The 18,703-nt window shown below is 55.6% G+C and overlaps 1 protein-coding gene across 5 annotated transcripts; it reads left to right on the forward strand.

Annotated features, from left to right (window-relative positions):
• The first annotated feature begins 6,304 nt into the window (after nucleotides 1-6,304).
• Nucleotides 6,305-18,257, forward strand: DPF1 (double PHD fingers 1). Of its 5 annotated transcripts, none has more exons than XM_060130495.1 (12): nucleotides 6,305-6,336; nucleotides 11,935-12,095; nucleotides 12,170-12,277; nucleotides 13,687-13,814; nucleotides 14,091-14,180; nucleotides 14,575-14,653; nucleotides 14,849-14,980; nucleotides 15,878-15,928; nucleotides 16,021-16,140; nucleotides 17,221-17,333; nucleotides 17,885-17,966; nucleotides 18,102-18,257. In XM_060130495.1, exons 1-12 carry the CDS (start codon nucleotides 6,305-6,307, stop codon nucleotides 18,170-18,172), a joined length of 1,167 nt encoding a protein of 388 aa, XP_059986478.1. In that variant the 3' UTR covers nucleotides 18,173-18,257. The 5 variants fall into 5 exon arrangements, with proteins under 5 accessions (XP_059986478.1, XP_059986481.1, XP_059986477.1 ...); XM_060130494.1 differs by lacking the exon at nucleotides 6,305-6,336 and adding an exon at nucleotides 10,474-10,517 and having other exon boundaries at nucleotides 17,855-17,966; XM_060130496.1 differs by lacking the exon at nucleotides 6,305-6,336 and adding an exon at nucleotides 10,489-10,517.
• Nucleotides 18,258-18,703: the final 446 nt, after the last annotated feature.

The following is an 18,703-nucleotide window of genomic DNA, read 5'->3' on the forward strand; positions in this document are numbered from 1 at the left end:
CTTCCTGATCATTCCCGCTGGCATACAGATGTAGTGTAACTCCTCCCATCTTAAAACAAAACAGAAGACAAAACTCTTTGACCTCCTCCAGCCACAGCCCTGTTTCTTGGCTCCCCTTTACAGCAAAATGTCTCCCCAGAGATGGTTCCAGCTCCCTTCTGCACTCTTTCCAATCAAACGTTCACATTCTACTTGTCCATCATCCCCTGCTCCATGGAAGTGCTCTTGTCAGGGTCCCCCTGGTGGTAATCCAAGTCACATTTCAGTTGCCGTCTTACTTGACCCATCAGCCGTCATCCTTCCCTGTCTCCTTTGCTCCTGAGACACCGGCCATCCTCCTGGTTTTCTCTAGCCTCCCTGCCAGCTCCTTGTCAGCGCCCCCACTGGCTCCTCCTTACCTTCTGGATCTGGTACTGATGGTCAACTCTAGGTCTCCACCTTGGTCCTCCTCTCTCCCTGGAGAGCTCATCCAGTCTCACTTTATGCACCCAAATTTCTCTCTTTAACCCAACGTCCGGACTTACCCAGCAGCCCCCCTTGGATGCCTGACGTACATCTCAAACTCAAGGCTTCTGCTTCTGAAGCTGAGCTCCTGGGCTCTCCCAAACCTGCCCCTCTGGCTCCAGCCCCATCTCGATGCCGGCACCTTCATCCCTCCAGCTGCTCAGGCCACGGGCCTTCACGTCCTCCTTGACACTCCACGGACTCTTTCCCATGCGCCCCATAAATTATCCATTTGCAAATTCTGCCCATTCTGCTGTAGTAGGCAGAACAATGGCGCCCCAAAGCTACCGGTTCTAATCCCTTATAGGGAAAAGTGTCTTTGCAGATGTGACGAAGTTAAGGATCTTGAGATGGGAAGAATATCTTGGATTATCCAGGTGGGCCCTAAATACCATCACTTATAAGTATCCTTATAGGACAAAAGCAGAGGGTGAGAAGCACACAAACAGAGGAGGAGGTGATGTGAAGATGGAACCTTGAAGACTGGAGTGATGAGGCCACAAGCCCAGGAGCATCAACAGCCACCAGAAGCTGGAAGAGGCAAAGAATGGATATTCCCTTACAGCCTCCAGGGGGAGTGTGGCCCTGCTGACACCTTGATTTCAACTCAGTGATACTGATTTCTGACTGCTGGCCTCCAGAACTGTGAGAGCATACATTTCTGGGCGCTTTTTGTTTTGTTTTTAAATTTTTATTGGAGCATAGTTGATTTAAACTGTTGTGTTAGTTTCAGGTGTACAGCAAAATGAATCAGTTGTACACACACATGTATCTACTCCTTTTTAGATTCTTTTCCCATATAGGCCATTAAGAGTATTGAATAGAGTTCCCTGTGCTGTACAGTAGGTCCTTATTAGTTATCTATTTTATACATAGTGGTGTGTATATGTCAATCCCAATCTCCCAATTTTTCCCTCCCCCCCTTTTCCCCCTGCTAAACATAAGTTTGTTTTCTACATCTGTGACTCTATTTCTGTTTTGTAAATTTGTTCATTTGTACCATTTTTTTATTCCACATATAAGTGATATCATATGATATTTGTTTTTGTCTCTCTGACTTAACTCAGTATGATAATCTCTAGGTCCATCCACATTGCTGCAAATGACATTATATCGTTCTTTTTTATGGCTGAGTAATATTTCATTGTATATGTGTACCACATCTTCTTTATCCGTGCCTCTGTCGAATTTCTGTTGTTTTAAGCTGACAAGTTCATGGTCATTTGTTACAGCAGCCACATTCTGTTGCCTCTCATCACCTTCTTGCCCCGACCCTGGCTCCATCCTCCCACCCCAGCCATCTCAGCCCCCTCCCAGGTCTCCCGCCTCCTACCTTGTCCCCACAGTCTGGTCCACACTTGCAGCCATGAAGATCTTTCTAAAACAGAAGGAGATGGGGACTTCCCTGGTGGTTCAGTGGTTAAGAATCTGTCTTCCAATGCAGGGGACGCAGGTTCGATCCCTGGTCCCACATGCCCACGTGCCACACCTAGAGAGAAGCCCGCGCACCACATGCTGCAACGAAGATCCCGTGTGCTGCAACTAAGACCCAACGCAGCCAAATAAATAAATATTAAAAAAAAAAAACAGAAGGAGATCATGCTGAAAACGATCCACTGGCTCCCCCCTACCCTCAGAATCAAACCCAAACTCCTTACCCTGGGTTTTATGGTCCTACCTGACATGGTCTCACCTTATCCCCGGTCTCAGGATTGTTGCGAGGGTCACGTGAGTGTACACGTTAGCGCCGTGCCCAGCAGAGGTAAGAGTGCCCATCAGGGCAGCACAGAGGGTGCTTTGGGTCAGCAAACCTGAGTCCAAGTCCAGACCTCGTGATTTCCTTGTGATCTCCAGGCAGGGACCACACGTCTCTGGGCTGTTGAGATTATGTATGTAAAACCCTCAGCCTGGGAGTGGCACACAGTAGGTGTTCAGCCACAGGAAATGATGATGTGAGGATCACAGATAGTATTTATTGTGTGCTAAAGTGTGCCAAGCACTAAGGGCTCTACACGGGCCCAAAGCACCCTAACCACGAACCTGTGAGGTTGGAACCATTACTCCCATTTTGCAGATGAGAAAACCAAAGTACCAAAAAGTTCCAGCAGAGCTACTGGGGAGCCCACACTCCACCACCGACTCTAAGGCCTCTGTTGCAAACCCATACCCTCACCCCTCCCCACCTGAGAGCTTGAGAACCATCCCTTCAATTGCATTTTGTTTCTTCTTTCTGCCTTTGTGCCCAAACACAAACCATGATTCTCAGGGCTTTGCAGTCATTAGAAAGACTTGGGGGCTGCCTCCTGAGACCTGGGATTCTGGGATCTGCCTTCAGGGACGCTGGATCCCTGGGACTGGGGGGCGGGAGGGTGGGTAGGGATGGCATTTTCATGGAGGGCCTGAGCAGATTCTGACACAGGAAGTCAGCAACCCCCTTCAGAGTAGCACAGGGAGGTGGCCTGTGGTTTAGCTTCTGAGTGAGACAGGGGTTCAAGCCCCAGCTCTCCCCACCTTGATAGGTGGGGACTTTTGGCGGGGGTATTGTCTATATGAGCCCAAGTTGCCTTGTCTGACTCTGAGGTGGAGAGTCCTGCTTCCTAAGTGCGGTTTGTATGATCGTGACGTAAGACCTGTGAAAAGCTCAGGAGCCATCCTGACACACAGGAGGAGCTAAGTCAACGGGACCTTATGTACTGTTGTTATTATTATTAATTGTTATTGTTGTTGCCCTGGTATTGTGTGACCACCTCCCCCCAGCCTCACGTCCTCTGTACCTCAGTATCCTCATCTGGGTAGGAGACTTCTGAGGGTCATGTCTGAACACCCCAAGGGCAGCTTAGGGGAGGGCTGTACCCTCTGAAGAATAGCGGGGAAGAGAGGGATCAGGGGGGCTTAGCAAGTGTCTCTCTCGGAGGCCCAAGCTGGGCCCTCAGGGGTCTGGGACAGAGAGGGTCTATTTATTCCACAGGATCCTCTGGCGGGAGGGACTCAGGCCGTGGTGACCAGGTCCTGGGCAGGGTCTGAAGCTCATAGTGGGGGCACCAGTGTCTCCACTGGCTGGTCCCACTGGCCCCACAAAGTCCCTCCAGGATCCGAGGCTTCACGAACAGTCTGTCTGGACAAAGACTGAGGCCACAGTGCCCTCTGGTGGCCAAACCTTTGCATTCCAGGTTAGGAGACGAGAACAAACGTGGGCAATTGTTCGTTCCCAAGACTTGGGTGACAGGTAGACCCCAGAGCCCCAAGAGGTCAGAACAGGGACTTGCCCTGTGTCTGGAGAGGTCAGAGGGTCAGGACTTGAAAAGACTCTCCTGGAACTTCCTTCAAGGAGCCCTCCGTGACCCCCAGGCTGGGTTAGGAGCCTCCTCTGGGCTCCCATAGCCCCGTGTACCTCCTCTATCCCAGCCCTGCCGTCTGTCCTGGCTTCCCCCACCCTTGGCTGTCATCGTGTGGTGATGGGTCTTTTACCCCACTGGCCTGTGAGCTTACGGCTTTGCCTGGGGCAGGGCCATCAGACACATCATTGCTGTGTCCCCAGCATGCCCACACCGGGCTGGGGACAGTGATACTCTATAGAAATGAGTGAATGTGCCTCTTAACCTCTCCCTTCTCTTTGCCTTGAAGCTTTAGCTCCAGACCCTCTGCTGGGAAGGTTTCCTTAATACAACCCCTCCCCGCCCCCCGCCCGCCAAGTCCCCTTCAGATGGTCCAAGTGTGTGGGAAGGCACAGCCTGGAGCCTGCATGACTCTCTCTCCCTGCTGCTTGCACTCTGCAGAGCCAGACAGTGGGGAGAGACATGGAGGATAATGACTAATTGATTCATTTATTTATTCAACAAATAATTGTTGAGCACCTGCTATTTTTCAGGCCCTGTTCTAAGCACTGGGGAGACAGCAGTGGAATGAACAACAATCCCTGCCTCATAGAGTTGGTAGTCAAAGGAGTGGAGACAGACACTCAATCAAGTAACTAAATAGGCCTACAACATGATGATGAGTTATGGTAAGTGTTGGGAGAAGGAGAAAGCTTTTAAGAGGACAGAGAGATTCTGGGGGATGCCATCTTAGCTGAGGTTGTCTCTGAGAAGGTGACATTCAGAAACCTGAATAAAGTGAGAGTTGGAGCCATGCAGGTGTCTGGGGGAGGAGCATTCTAGGCAGTGAGAACAGCAAGTGCAAAGGTCCTGTGGCTGAAGTGGGAGTGGAACGTTCCAGGAACAGGGAGGAGGCCAGTGCGGCTGGAGTAAAGTTAGACAAGGGAAGGAAGAAGGGCGGTGAGATCAGAAGTGTGATGGGGGCTGGAAACGGGTTTGAGTAGGGCCTAGAGGGCATAGTAAAGACTTCGAATTTTTTTCTAAGTGTGAAAGAAGGGACTTCTCTGGTGCTGCAGTGGTTAAGACTCTGTGCTCCCAATGCAGGGGACCCGGGTTTGATCCCTGGTCAGGGAACTAGATGTCCCATGTATGCCTCAACTAAGAATTCTCATGTCACCACTGAAGAGCCCTCAAGCTGCAACTAAGCAGCCCGCCTGCTGCAACTAAGAACCAGAGCGACCAAATAGATCAATAAATATTTCTTTAAAAAGTGTGAAAGAAGCCACTGGAGGTTTTGAGCCAGAGCGCATTGTGATGCCAGCTGTTTCAAGCAGCTCACTCTGGCTGCCCTGGAGAGAATAGAAATGGACTGTGGGGGCGGGGGGGGGGAGCAAAAGGGGAGCAGTACCAGGATGGAGGCTGTGAAGGGAGAAGAGTGGGTGGATTCTGGATCTATTTTGTGAATGTGGAGATAACAGCATTTGCTGATGGGTCTGGGGTGTGTGTGAAAATGAAGAGTCAAGGATGACTGATTGCACTTAGAACAAAACCCGTTTTCTTTATAATGGCCTACAAGGCCCTACACGATCTGGATCCTTGCTGTCTCCCTAATATTGTCTCCCTCCCCGCCTCCCCCCACTCACTCTGCTCATTACACTAGCTTTCCCACTGATCTTTGAACTTGCCAAGCTTTTCCTCCTTCCCCTCCCATTGCACGGTGGCAGCTTCTCGGGTCTCAGCTCAAATGTCACCTCCTCAGAGCAGCCACTTTCTTTATAATACTTATCACTCTCTAAAATGATCAGTTTATTTGTTCGTTTATCATCTTTTTTCCTCCACTAAAAGGTCAGCTCCTTGAGGGCAGCAACTTTGCCTGTTGGTCATGCGGTATCCCCAGTGTCTAGAAGAGTGCCTGGCACATAGCAGGCACTTAATAAATGAACAAAGGCATTAACCCCTGTGCTTGTTTACAGACTGGCTTACACAGAAGAGGCACCCAGACAAGTAGGCAAAGGCAAGAATACACGACAGACCCTGGGGTCATCCACACACCCAGGGGAGACCCAGAAGCCAGGGACCACCTTCTCCTGCGCGCACGCGGTGCCTGGAGGATGGAGAACCCGAGCTGGGGATGGAGCACCCCCAGGGAGGGGAAAGGATGCCTTGGGGCGATCCCAGCCCCGCCCTGTATCCCCAGTAGCCAATGGGCGTGCGGTCCTCCCGACGCCCCCTGGGACGTGTAGTCCGGACAGGGGCGCCCTCGGGCGCCGCCGAGCGCCCCTAGACTCCACGTCCCGTCGTGCGCCGGGAGGTGAGGGGATTGGCCGAGCCCCGCCCCCTGCCCGCCCCGCTCCGCTCGCGCCGCAGCCCCAAGAATGAATGAAATCGTAGCGCGCTGGGCGGCAGAGCGGGCGGCGCAGGCCGGGCTGGGCCCGCGCGCGGCGGCAGCGGCGCCCCGGGCCGGAGGCGGCCCAGCCGAGCGGGCCATGGCCACCGCCATTCAGAACCCGCTCAAGTCGTGAGTGTCCCCGCCGTCCACGTCCCTCCATCCCGCCCCCTACCCGAACCCTTCCCCCGCCCTCGCTGGGGAGGGGGACGCCGTGGGCGGATGGCAGTTGAATGTGGGCCCCCAGTTTGCGCCCCCCTCCCCTGGGGGGGCCCGCCACCCCCTGTCGCCCCCTGGGGCTGGGGGCGGGAGCCCCTCGGGGGTCGCGGGGGCGCCTCTTCTTTGTCGCTGTCAGTGAAGGAATGTGGCGCGAGCTGGGGGGTGGCGGAGGCCGTTTCCCCACCCAGAGTGGGGGTAGGGGCTTCCCTCTCCTCCTCCTCCCTCTCTCCTCCTCCGAGTCTCTGGGGGCGCCGGGCCTGCCCCTGCATGGGGCTGGGAGTACGTACGCCTAAGTCCAGACCTCAGTCTCCGGGGTCTCCACCATCCTTTCCCCTCATCAAAGCATCTTTCTCTCTTCCCCCCCCCCCCATCTCGGGGACCTCGGTCCGCGCGACCGCAGGGTGGGAGCTTAGACGTCGGGGGTCCCCGATTAGATCCCTGCTGTTTCCCTTCCCGGGTCTTCAGGACCTAAAGCCCCGACGCCCCGTTCAGCTTAGACCGTGGGATCCTTCCCTCTCTCCTCCCGTACACATCTAACGAGAGCATCTCTCATCTCCTTGGGGACTAGATGCCTCGGGAGAGGGTGCTGGGAGCGCCCTCAGCCTCCGGGGATTCCCTCCCTTTCTCCCTGTCCGCGTCCCTCCTCCGAGTGTTAGCTTCCTCCCGGGCCCACTGGCTGGGATCCTGGACGCCTGGGTTCAAACCTAGCTCTCTTCCAGCCCTCACCTCTCCTAGACATCCCTCGCTCTCTCCACCTCTCGTCTTCCCTCTCTCTCCATCTCTCTCGCTCCCTCCTCGGGATCCCGAACTCCTGGGTCCCAGCGCTCCCCACCCCCCTTCCCCAGGCGGTGACGGCGGACTGGGAGTGACAGGCGCGCGGCCGCTCCCGCTCTCCCTCCCGGGTTGGCGTGCGCGGCACTCCCCTCCCCCTCCTCCCCGGCCTGGTGGGGAGGAGGAGGAGGGCGAACGCCCGCGGCGCCGCACAAAGGGGCCTGGGCGACCTCCCCCACCCTTCCCCCAACCCCTGGCACCCTCCACCTTGACCTTGAGCAACTTATGCGGGGGGTGGTGGTGGAGGGGGGGAGGGGCCCGGGGGCGCCCCCCATCCCCCGCCCCCGCCCTCCAGAAAGGCTGTGCCAGGTGGCCGGACCGAAGGCGCCCAGTAGCTTCTGGTTTCAGGTGTGGGGTGGGGGGAGAGTTGGGAGAGGAGGGGGCTGAACCTTACAGGCACGCGCCTACAAGTGTGGCTTGGCGGTGGGCAAAGGGGGCTTGGAGGGCGTGTACGGGGCTGGAGGTCAGTGTGAAATGGTGTGTAACGGTGACAACACTTCTGTTTCCCTCTTACTCTAAGTCTTCCACACACACTTGTCTCCCCTATGAGGGACACCCTCAAAGTGGCTGGGACGGGGTTCCTGTGCAGGTCGGTGGATCTGTGGGTATCCAGACATCCTCACTCTGACCCTGGCCCAGACCTCTTGGAGGAGGTATGGGGCAGCCATTGCAGGGACATGAAGGCTAGAGTAAGCTTGGGGGTGGGAGCGCCAGCACCCTTCTTTGCTCTCACCTTCCTAGGGCTCTGCAGGGGTGAGGGCAGGGACTGGTTCCTGAGAGAATGCGAGTCAGGTCCCCTTGGGAGTGGGAGGTGGAGGGTGCTGCTCTCAGTTCTGACTGCCTGCATCATTCAAACCCCATCTTGAGCACTAATTTCCTGCCCTCTCCACCCGCCCCAAGCCTCAGTGTTACCACCTGTGAATTGGGGAATCATAACAGCTCTTATTACCTCATGGTGCTTCTGTGATGTTTGTAAAGCGCTTGGTACTGAGCCTGACACTGACTGAATGTAGTGATTATTATTGGTAGTATCAATACTGATTTCATTTGTGGTCCAGCTTCCACACAGGGCACCGGGGGATGGGGGCAGGAGGATTGTTTGGGCAGGGGAGCTCAAGTGTGGGAGAGGGGTCTCTGAAGGTGACTAGGGGTAAGGAAGGGAAGGGAGACCCCTCTCCAAATGTCAGCTGCGGGTCAAATTGTGCTGGTGGACAAGGGCGTCCAGGGAAGTGATGGAGTGTTCTACAGTCAGGCTCCAAGCTGACCGAAACTGATGCACAGGTTCTGGGGTGGGGCAGGAGTGAGCGGGGTGTCTGAGGCTAGAGGTGTGGGGAGAAATTGTAAGGGCATCTTGGAAGATCTGTGAGGGTGGTGGAAGGTGAGAGATGAAGGTGGCAAGGGCACTCTGAGCTGAGCTGGCCTGTTGGGAGGAGTGGGGCAGGGCTTACCGTGGCTGAGATATGGGGTGGTCACTGTAGGGACCTGGAGGCCAGAGTGAGTGTCAGGACTTACTCCCCTTGCCATCTGCTCTAGGCCAGATGTGAAGCAGAGACCCACTCCCTGCTGTTTGGGTTTGGGAAGGGGGAGGTCAAGGCCTTACCTGGGGGAGATGGGGAAGAGCCTGTAGAAGGGGTCTAAGACTAGAGGTGTGTGTGTGTATGTGTGTGTGTGTGTGTGTGTGTGTGCGCGTGTGTGTGTGTGTGTGTGTCCAGAACTGACCATGAGTGTGGAAGACCCTGAGGGGGTCTCTCTCACCAGGGTGTAGGTGGGGGTGTCGAGTGACAAAAGAGGAGGTGAAGGCTCTTATGCCTCTTCTGTCTGCTGGAGAGCCCCCTGGTGGACAAGGACATTGGTGGGCGTTTTCATCGATGCAAGGGCTCAAACTTGAACACGAACTTTGGATGGGGGCCGGGGGTTGGGGGGCGGGGTGTGTTCCAGGTGTGTGTGCATGGGACTTGGTGATCGTTGTGACTCAGTAGGTCAGCTCCCTCTCTGAGCATCCCTTAGGGTAGAGTCAGTGTGGGTGACAGTGGGAGAAAGGAGGTGACCACTTGGGTACAGACATCTGGGTGAGTGAATCCTTCTCTTAGTCCCACCTTCAAACAGCCACCAGGAGCTGAGGGCATGTGACTTCACCTCCTCATCTGGAAAATGGGGGTAGTGATAATATCACCCCAGAGGGTCAGGATGAGGATCAAGTGAGTTAATCTCTGTTAAAGAACTGTGCCTGGCACATGGTGGCTACTCAGTATATTTCTATTCAACAAATATTTATTAAGCATCTATTATGTGCCCAGCATTATTCTTTCTAATAATGGTTAGCTATCACCATTTTACATCTTAGTACATATCAGGTCCTCTTTGTGGAATGAATGAATTTATTGAACACCTACTACTTGCCAGGTACCTTTTAAAACACTTTACCCATGCTTACTCATTTAATCCTCACAGTAATCCAATGAGCCATCATCTGCATTTTACAGATGAGGAAACTGAGGCCAGAAAGGTTAAGTCATTTGCCCAAGGTCACATGGCCACCAAGTGGCAGAGCCAGGATTTGAACCTAGGAGGTGTGGCTATATCTCCTAACTAGCACAGCAGCTGTCAGACCTAGGAAGGGGTTGAGTAGGGCGGGGTCCTTGTGAGAAAGGCAGCTCCGAGGGGGACCGGAGAGGATTCTCCCGAGCTAGGAGGGACTAGGGGGAGCGGGAGGTGTCAGTGAGCCACGCGTTGGTGGGACGTTCGTGTGGGCACCTGTAAGGTGTCTCTAAATCTCCTGGCACTGAAGTGTTTGTGTGAGTGTAAATGTATGTGAGTCTGTGCGAAGGTGTGGGAGAGGGAGTGTGCGTGAGTCTGCGTGGGACGCTGTGAGTATACGTGTGAATGTGTGTGTAAGCTGCCGCGTGTGGGTGTGTGCGAGTCCAGGTGTGCATGGTTGAGTGTAGGCCCATGTGTGAGACTCGAGAGGTGTGCATGAGTGAGCGCGCGGGAGTGGTTGTGCGTGCCTCCGGCCCCACCTCTGACCCGCTTCTCTGCGGGGTCCCGCCAGCCCCGGGCGGGGAGAACTACCACTCCCGGCATGGCCCGGGTGGGCCCACCCCGCCACCCTGATTGGCTGTGGTCCCGGTGCTCCCGCCCCCCGGGAATGAATGGATGGGCGGCCTCAGCGCCCGCCCGAGCGCTGGGAGGACCGGCCCGGCGGGGACCTGCTGGGGGCAGGACCCTGGGAGCAAGATGGCCACGGTCATCCCCGGCCCCCTGAGGTGCTGCGGGCCGGCGGGAGGCAGGGGAGGGCGCTCGAGCGGGTCTGCGCGGGCGTGTGTGTGTGTGTGTGTGTGTGTGTGCGGCGGCTGGGGGTGGGGCCGATGGGGTGTCTGGGGGGCTGTCACCGTGGGCCGGGCTGCGCGGGGTTGCGAATGTGTGTGACTGTGGGTCTCTGGCAAGAACCGTGTCCGACGCGCTGCTCCTGGAGGAGCGCGGAGTATGGGGAACTCGGAGCCCTATTGGCGCCCTCTTCGGGAAAGGGGGTCATGTCCCGCCCTGCGACCCCCGGAGTTGGGGAGAGGGTGAAATGGCCCGGGGGCCCGGGGGCCTTGGTAAACTTGAGTGAAGCTCACACTACCTTTGTCTTGGGTTGTGGAGTGTGTGTCACTTGTTCGGGTTCTGGTTTTTTTTTGGATATGTGTGTGGATATGCATTTAATTTCTTTCACATTCTACACTAGGTGTCTTTGGATATTTTGGTCTTTGAGTGTGTGTACATATCCTTTGAAACTCTGCATCATTTATGTTCTGTGTCTTTGGATATGTAGGTATGCATGTATTTATGTGCAAATTTTTGTGTGACTATGGGTGGATTTGTCCGTTTCTATGTTGTGTATGTGTGTATCTTTGTGTGTTTGAGTATGTGGGATTTTAGATGTTGGTTTCTATATTGTGTATCTTCGTGAATGTGTGTGTGTATCCTGTGTGAATCTGTGTGATTTCTTTTTATAGTGTATCTGGATTGTGTGTGTGTGTGTGATTTGTGTTGTGTCTTTGGATATGCGTGTAAGTGCATATGTGGGTAGTTTGTTTTTAACATTTTTTCTTTTTTAACATTTGTGTATCTGTGTGTGTCTTCGGATGGATGAGTAAGTGGATGTCTGTGTGTGGTGTGTCATCTGTTTGCATGTTGTGTGTCTTTGTGTGGGTGATTGTTTATGTTGTGTGTCTTCGGATATGTGATATATATTTGTGCATGTATACGTGTGTGATCTGTCTGCTTCTACACTATGGGACTTGAGATACTTGTGTTTTTCAGTAGATATTTGTGGGAGCACATATGTGAGATGTGTCTGTTTCTCCTTTGTGAGTCTTGGGATATGTCTCTCTTTGTGTGTGAATCCTGTGTGACTATGTGCGACTTGTTTGTGTTGTGTATTTGGATATGTGCCTGTATGGATGGGTCCCGGTGTATTTTTATCTGTTTCTATACTGTGTGTATCCACTCCTTGGCTCAAGGCCTGCTTGAGTCCGGGTTGGGGGCTCCTGGGTCCAGGAGCGACGACAGCGGGGGAGAGGTGAGGTTGGAGGAGTCGGCCCACCCATTCCCCACGGGCGGGCTGGGGGAGGGGTGCCGGGCGACCTGGTGCGCCTGCCCTTGCTGACAGCCGCCCGCCCGCCCACCCGCCCCTCGCAGCCTAGGCGAGGACTTCTACCGAGAAGCCATCGAGCACTGCCGCAGCTACAACGCGCGCCTGTGCGCCGAGCGCAGCCTACGCCTGCCGTTCCTCGACTCGCAGACCGGCGTGGCCCAGAACAACTGCTACATCTGGATGGAGAAGACCCACCGCGGCCCGGGTACGGCTGGGAGGTTGGGGGTGGGGCGGGGCGGTGGCTTCGCGGCCGCGTTCTTACCGCCCTTCTCACTCCAGGTTTGGCCCCGGGACAGATTTACACGTACCCCGCCCGCTGTTGGAGAAAGAAACGGAGACTCAACATCCTGGAAGACCCCAGACTCCGGCCCTGCGAGTACAAGATTGGTGGGTGGAGCTCCGTCCTGTGCCTTCGGTGGCCCCAGTGGGTGCCCACAGCACACGCTGATAAGTGTGTGGTGATGCCGGTGTGCGTCTGAGCATTCGCCCTTATTTCCCTCCTAGCCAGTGTCTGAGTGGCTGGCTGTGTCTGCCGTTGTGTGTCTGGGTGTCGTCCAGAGATTCTCCAGTTTTCCCTGAGTGACTGAGCTTTGGACTGTATCTTATCCTACTTGGGCCCAGGCGTAGTTCAGGACAGAGTGGTATCTGTTATGTGTGTCCAGGTGTATCCAGTCTTTGTATCTCTTCCCTTGTGAGCTGGGATGTATCAGAGTATCTGACTGTATTGCTTCCTGTGGATGTCTGAGTGTGTCTGGATGTATCAGAGTGTCAGGTTGTAACTCTTTCCCTTTGTAATAGAGTGTATCTCAGTGTCTGTGTCTTTTTTCAGGTGTTTCCAAGTGTATTAGAAGGTTTGTTTCCTCTTGTGTGTGGCTGGTCTATCAGAGTGTCCAGCGGTTCCTGATGTGGGTGTATCAGGGGGTCCGGCTCTCTCTTCCTTTGAGCGCCAGATGCTTTGGAATGTCTGGGAGAATCTCTTCCCTGAGTGTCTGTCTGGTGTATTAGATGTATTTCTGCACGTGTGCTGCCCCATGGGTGTCTGGTTTTATCACTTCTTGAATGTGTCCAGTACTATTAGAGTCACTGGCTGTTTCTCTTCCCCTGTCCAGGTATATCCAAGGATCTGTGTGGGTGCAGGTGTATTGGAGGGACTGTTTCTATCTCTTGTGTGTATGTGTATCCACCTGAGTGGCTCTCTCTAGGTGTGTCTGTCTCCCCTAAGTATGTTCAGGTGTTTGCTAGGGTCTGGCCGTGTCTTCCCCATGTGGTCTGGGTGTATCTGGTGGTCTAACGTTCTCTTTTGTAGTGTTGCTGGGTGTGCCAGTATACCCAAGGGTCTGGATATGTCTCCCCCATGTGTCTGGGTAGATCTGAGTGTCTGGGTGTATCTCTTCCTTTGTGTGTCTGGCTGTCTCAGATGACCTGTGTGTATCTCCTCTGTGTATGTCCATGTGTGTCCTGTTTGAGTGTCTGCTCTCTCCAGGTGTGAGGGTCTGGGTGGGGTCTCCTACAGGTATGTATGTAGTTATATAGGAGGGTCTGGGCATGTCTCCCCTTAAGTGTGTCCAAGTGGCTCTGAGGGTCTGGCTGTGTCTTCCCCAGGGTCTGGGCATCCTTGGAAAGGATGTATGGAAGTATCGTTGGAAGGGTGTATGGTTGAATCTTTGAGTCTATTGCTGGTTGCGTGTGGGAAAGCCTCTTCCCTCCAGCAAAGAGCATGATTCTCCAATCTGGGCAGTTTGAGGAGTCCTCCAGGAACAAGTTCTCCACTTGACACCCTCCTCCCTTGTCCCCAGACTGTGAGGCGCCATTGAAGAAGGAGGGCGGCCTCCCAGAAGGGCCGGTCCTTGAGGCTCTACTGTGTGCTGAGACAGGGGAGAAGAAGATAGAGCTGAAGGAGGAGGAGACCATTATGGACTGCCAGGTAGGATCCCCCCACTCCCCCGCCAGGGGCCACAGCTGCCCTCTCACCCCTGTCTCCTGCCCCGGCCCATCCTGCTCCTGCTCTGAAATCTCCCCTGGCTCCCTAGGGCCTTTGGGCATCCTAAGTCTCTATTCTTCCACACGTCATCTCTTTTTTGGAAGACCTCCTGACTTGCCCTGACACCCCCAGTCTCCGGTCCGCCCAGAGCCACCCCACCCGCAAAGCAGAACAATACCCCATTTTCTTAACCCCAATCTCCCTTCTCCTGGTGCCCAGAAACAGCAGCTGCTGGAGTTTCCACATGATCTTGAAGTGGAAGACTTGGAGGATGATATTCCCAGGAGGAAGAACAGGGCCAAGGGAAAGGTATCGCTCCAGAGTTTCTCTCCATCTCTCCTCCGCTCAATGCAGATCCCATTTACTGAGTATGTACAATGTTCAGACCCTGCCCCAGTTTGACCTCATTTAATCCCCAGAGCAGCCTGAAGGGATAGGGGATTTTTATACCCATTTTACAGATGAGGAAATTGAGGCTTGGGTCTATTAAACCATTTGCAGAACAGAGATTGTACAGTGGGTTAGAACTAGCTTCATACCTGTGTCACGGATGAGGAAACTGAACCTTGGAGAGATCAAGGGAGTTACTCAAGGCCCACAGCTAGGAAGTGGCAGAGCTGCGATTTGACTTTCAGGCCCAAATGATGAAAATTCTCTTAGTTCCCTCCCTTTCTTGGCCCCTCACTCATGCCTTTTCCCCTAGGCATATGGCATCGGGGGTCTCCGGAAACGCCAGGACACCGCTTCCCTGGAGGACCGAGACAAGCCGTATGTCTGTGATAGTGAGTCTTTCTGAAGAGGGGGGAAGAGAGAGAGAGTGGGGCCCAGAGACCTCTCCCCTCCTGGTCCCCTCCCTTCTGTTCTGGACCCTGGTTGGGGGATGTTCAGGCCTCTGGCAGAGGGTGGAGGTGTGATCCTGGAGGCCAGGGCAGAGGCAGGCTGGGAGGGCTGACCGGCCCTTCCTGCTCACTCTCCAGTCTGTGGGAAACGGTATAAGAACCGGCCAGGGCTCAGCTACCACTACACCCACACCCACCTGGCTGAGGAGGAGGGGGAGGAGAACGCCGAACGCCACGCCCTGCCCTTCCACCGGAAAAACAACCATAAACGTGAGCAGGCGGGCAGGGCGTGGGGTGGTGAGGGGCCCTGGGAGTGGGGGCTAAGGAGCCTGGGAGGGAGGGGGCACATTAGACATTTCTGGAAAATCTCCAGCTCAGCGGTCCCCTCCCCCCACCAACCATGGGGGATGCTGGCTCTGAGGTTGCCATGGCAACCAACCATCTCTCCCTCGCTCCTGGCCGGGCGTAATATTTCTGGGTCTGATTTATTGTTTCAATTAGAGCTTGGGGAGGGGGGGTGATAGATGACTCCCCTCCCTCCCTGCCTCCCTTTCTCCCTTCTCTGCTAAGCTTTGGCCGAGGGGCAGGGTCCGTGGCCTGGGAACCCTTGGTGACCGCCCATGCCAATCCGGTGCCAACCCTGACAGCTGAGGGATGGGGGAAGGCTTGGGGGGAGGCTCTGCCAGTGAAAAACCATCTTTCCACCCACCCGTCGGTGGGAGAGGGCAGTCTCTTCATCCCATCCCCACCACACACCGAGGCACCTCTGTGTTCAGAATTTTCCTTCCGAGTGTCTGTTTCCATGCCGATCTCAGCCAGTGGTGTCCACCTAATTGTTGTTTAGTCGGGGCTTAGTTGGTGGGGGGCGCTGTCTGGTAGAAGTGTGTATGGGCGGGGAAGCAGGGGGCTCTTCCTAAAGCTGCATCTGCCAGGTTTTTACCTAATAAAGAGGACGTATCAGTTGCCCTCAAGGAGTTGGGGGGTCCTGATGAGAATTATTTGGGCTCCCCCAGCTCTCTTTTGCTACTGGCCGCAGCTTGGGGTAGCTGCTCCCTCCCCCCACCTCCTCCATGCCTGGAGAAGGGGTCCACCCCTTTGGCTGAGGCTGGGGGCAGGGTGGAGCTTTGCCTATGGTGAGAGCCCCTCTTTCTGTCCCCCCATCCCCAGAGTTTTACAAAGAATTGGCCTGGGTCCCTGAGGCACAGAGGAAACACACAGGTAGGGACGCCTCCCTCTGCCCCGACTTCTGCAGCAGCCTTTGACTAAGTGTCCCTGCCCGCCCATGCCAACCCTTGCCTGCTCTCTTTCAGCCAAGAAGGCGCCTGATGGCACTGTCATCCCCAACGGCTACTGTGACTTCTGCCTGGGTGGCTCCAAGAAGACGGGGTGTCCCGAGGACCTCATCTCCTGTGCCGACTGTGGGCGATCAGGTGATGCCCCCACCTGAGGTTTCTGGGGGCCGCGGTGGAGAGGACTCCAGGAGTCCAGATCTGGAGGAGAGAAGGCAGAGGAGGGAGAGGACTGGTGGGGGGGATGCAGAGCATCCCAGGGGCACTGAGGCTAAACAGCCGACTCGACTGCTGAGGATTGTGGGAAACTGAGTGGGGTCAGGGAGGCTCTGGGAACAATGGGATGTGGTAGTCATGGCACTGTGGGTACCGGCATGTGCTTATCTGGCGTGGGGAACAGTGAAAGATGGTTGCCAAAACATCGTGGGTAGTGGGCTGTGATAGCGAGTAGTGGATTGCCGCTGCCTGCGTGCTGTGGCTCACAGAGGGTGAGCCATGCCATTGCCATGGAGCTGTGGGTAATAGACTGTGGTTTCCCAAGGTGGACTTGTGGGTAATAGACGGTGGTTGCTTCAGCACGGTGGCTAATGAATTGTGGTTGTCATGGTATTATGGGTAGTGAAATAGGGTTGTCATGGCGATTGGGTGCAGTGGAAGCTGGTTGTGGTGGCCTGGGGTAGTGGCTGCGCATCTGTACTGGGGTGGTGGGTTGACCAGTGGGTTAGCACCCTGCACGGTCATGTGGGTAACAGTGTGGTTGCTGGGGCTTCGTGTGTAATGGGCTTGGGTTGCAGGGAAAACCAGGGTGTGGGGACCCCTCTGTGGAAGGCGGTTGCCATGGCATCGTGGCTGGGAGACTGTGGTTGCCACGTACTGCGGTTAATGGAATGGAACCGGTTGGCCATTCTGCTGTGGGTAACGGAATGTGGCTGCCCCGGTGCTGTGGGTGGTAGAAAGTGGTTGCCACGGCACCGTGGGTAATGGAATGCGGTTGCCATGGTGTCCTGGGGAGCAGAGTGTGGTTGCCATGGTGGCTGGGTAGGAGACTGGTGGCCAGGGCAGCATTGCCTGCGGGACAGGGTCTGGGCACCGTGGGCTGGGTGGGGTCGGGCTGTGGGCCTTGTGAGCTAGGGATGGGGGCTGAGCCATTGCTTCCCCGGGGGTCAGCAGCCACCAGGGGCACGATGACCCCTAACCGCATCCCTGCCCCTTGGCCCCCAGGACACCCCTCGTGTTTACAGTTCACGGTGAACATGACGGCAGCTGTGCGGACCTACCGCTGGCAGTGCATCGAGTGCAAGTCCTGCAGCCTGTGTGGCACCTCGGAGAACGACGTGAGTGCCCACGTGCCTGCTTCCCCGGGACATGCCCCCAGGCGGCCTCCTTTCCCTGGAGCCCCCTCCCTGGTGAACACCAGTAACCTGTATTATGATTATTGTTAGTGTCCATTAATTGAGCCCGGCACTTAATACTCTTCACTCTCTGACTCCTTCCAACTGCCCTGAGGTAGGTGATCTCGTTCCCACTTCACAGAGAAGAAACCGAGCTCAGAGAGGGGACTAGACTTGCCCAAGGTCACCCAGCCAGGAAAATGGTACGGCTGGGACCTGAACCCACGTCCATGACTTCCAGACCATCTCCGTGTCATTTTAAGTGCTCCACAGAGTCCTATAAAACCTAAACTACAAACTGCAAACTGACAGTCCTCAGGGGTGTTTTGCTCCTCGCCCAGTAGGGTTTTGCAAAGATGACCTTCTCAGAGCCCTTTGTCTTGCAAGGGGCCGCCTCGCCCAGCCCCTTTGACCTGGCACCTGCCCCCGCCCCCCACCCCGGTTTCTGGTGCCCGTGCCCCCAGGGTGCCAGCTGGGCGGGTCTCACCTCCCAGGACCAGCTGCTGTTTTGTGACGACTGCGATCGGGGTTACCACATGTACTGCCTGAGTCCCCCCATGGCGGAGCCCCCGGAAGGTGAGAGAAGAGGAGGGCCCGACACGGGGGTGGGGTGTTGGACAGTGGTTGTCCTGCTGTCCGCTGGGTGGGAGGGAGTCGGGGCAGCCCTGCCCAGACCTGGGCCTAACTCCCTGTCCTCCGGCCGCGCCGCAGGGAGCTGGAGTTGTCACCTCTGTCTTCGGCACCTGAAAGAGAAGGCCTCTGCCTACATCACCCTCACCTAGGCCTGGCTCTGGCTCACCTGGACCTCTGGGGTGATGCTTGCCTACCTGCCTCTTGGAGCTCCTCCAGTCTCTCCCCATCCTTAATGCCCCACAGTGGAAGGGGCCGGGGGTGGGGGGAGCCTGAGAGGGGGCTGGGTCACCCCTCCCCTCTGTGCAAGTGGAATGTTTGCCCTGTGGGTTGGTGGGCCCAGCAGGGTCCTCTCCCTTCCTCCCTCCTGCCTCACCCCTTCGCAAATGGGCACCAGGGGCTTCTGCTCCCCTCAAAGCCATACCCCGCCTCTGGGCGGGCACGAGGGGTGGTGGATGCCAGCTGGGGGCACGGACAAAGCCTTTTTCTAAAGAAAAAGTCAAAAAGTTAAAAAAAAAAAAGAAATTAATATATAACAAAGAGTCCTATAAGGTCTGGCTGGGTGGAGGGGGCACTGCTGAGCGCATCTACTGGGCACCAGTCTACGCCAGTTTCCTGCCTGGCGGCTCCTCCCCCCAAGTCCCTGGAGTTGCAGCTCTCCCACCTCCCCACCCAAGGTGGGC

This window comes from Lagenorhynchus albirostris, chromosome 19 (genome assembly GCF_949774975.1).
Source record: "Lagenorhynchus albirostris chromosome 19, mLagAlb1.1, whole genome shotgun sequence".
In the NCBI taxonomy this organism is placed as follows: Eukaryota; Metazoa; Chordata; class Mammalia; order Artiodactyla; family Delphinidae; genus Lagenorhynchus; species Lagenorhynchus albirostris.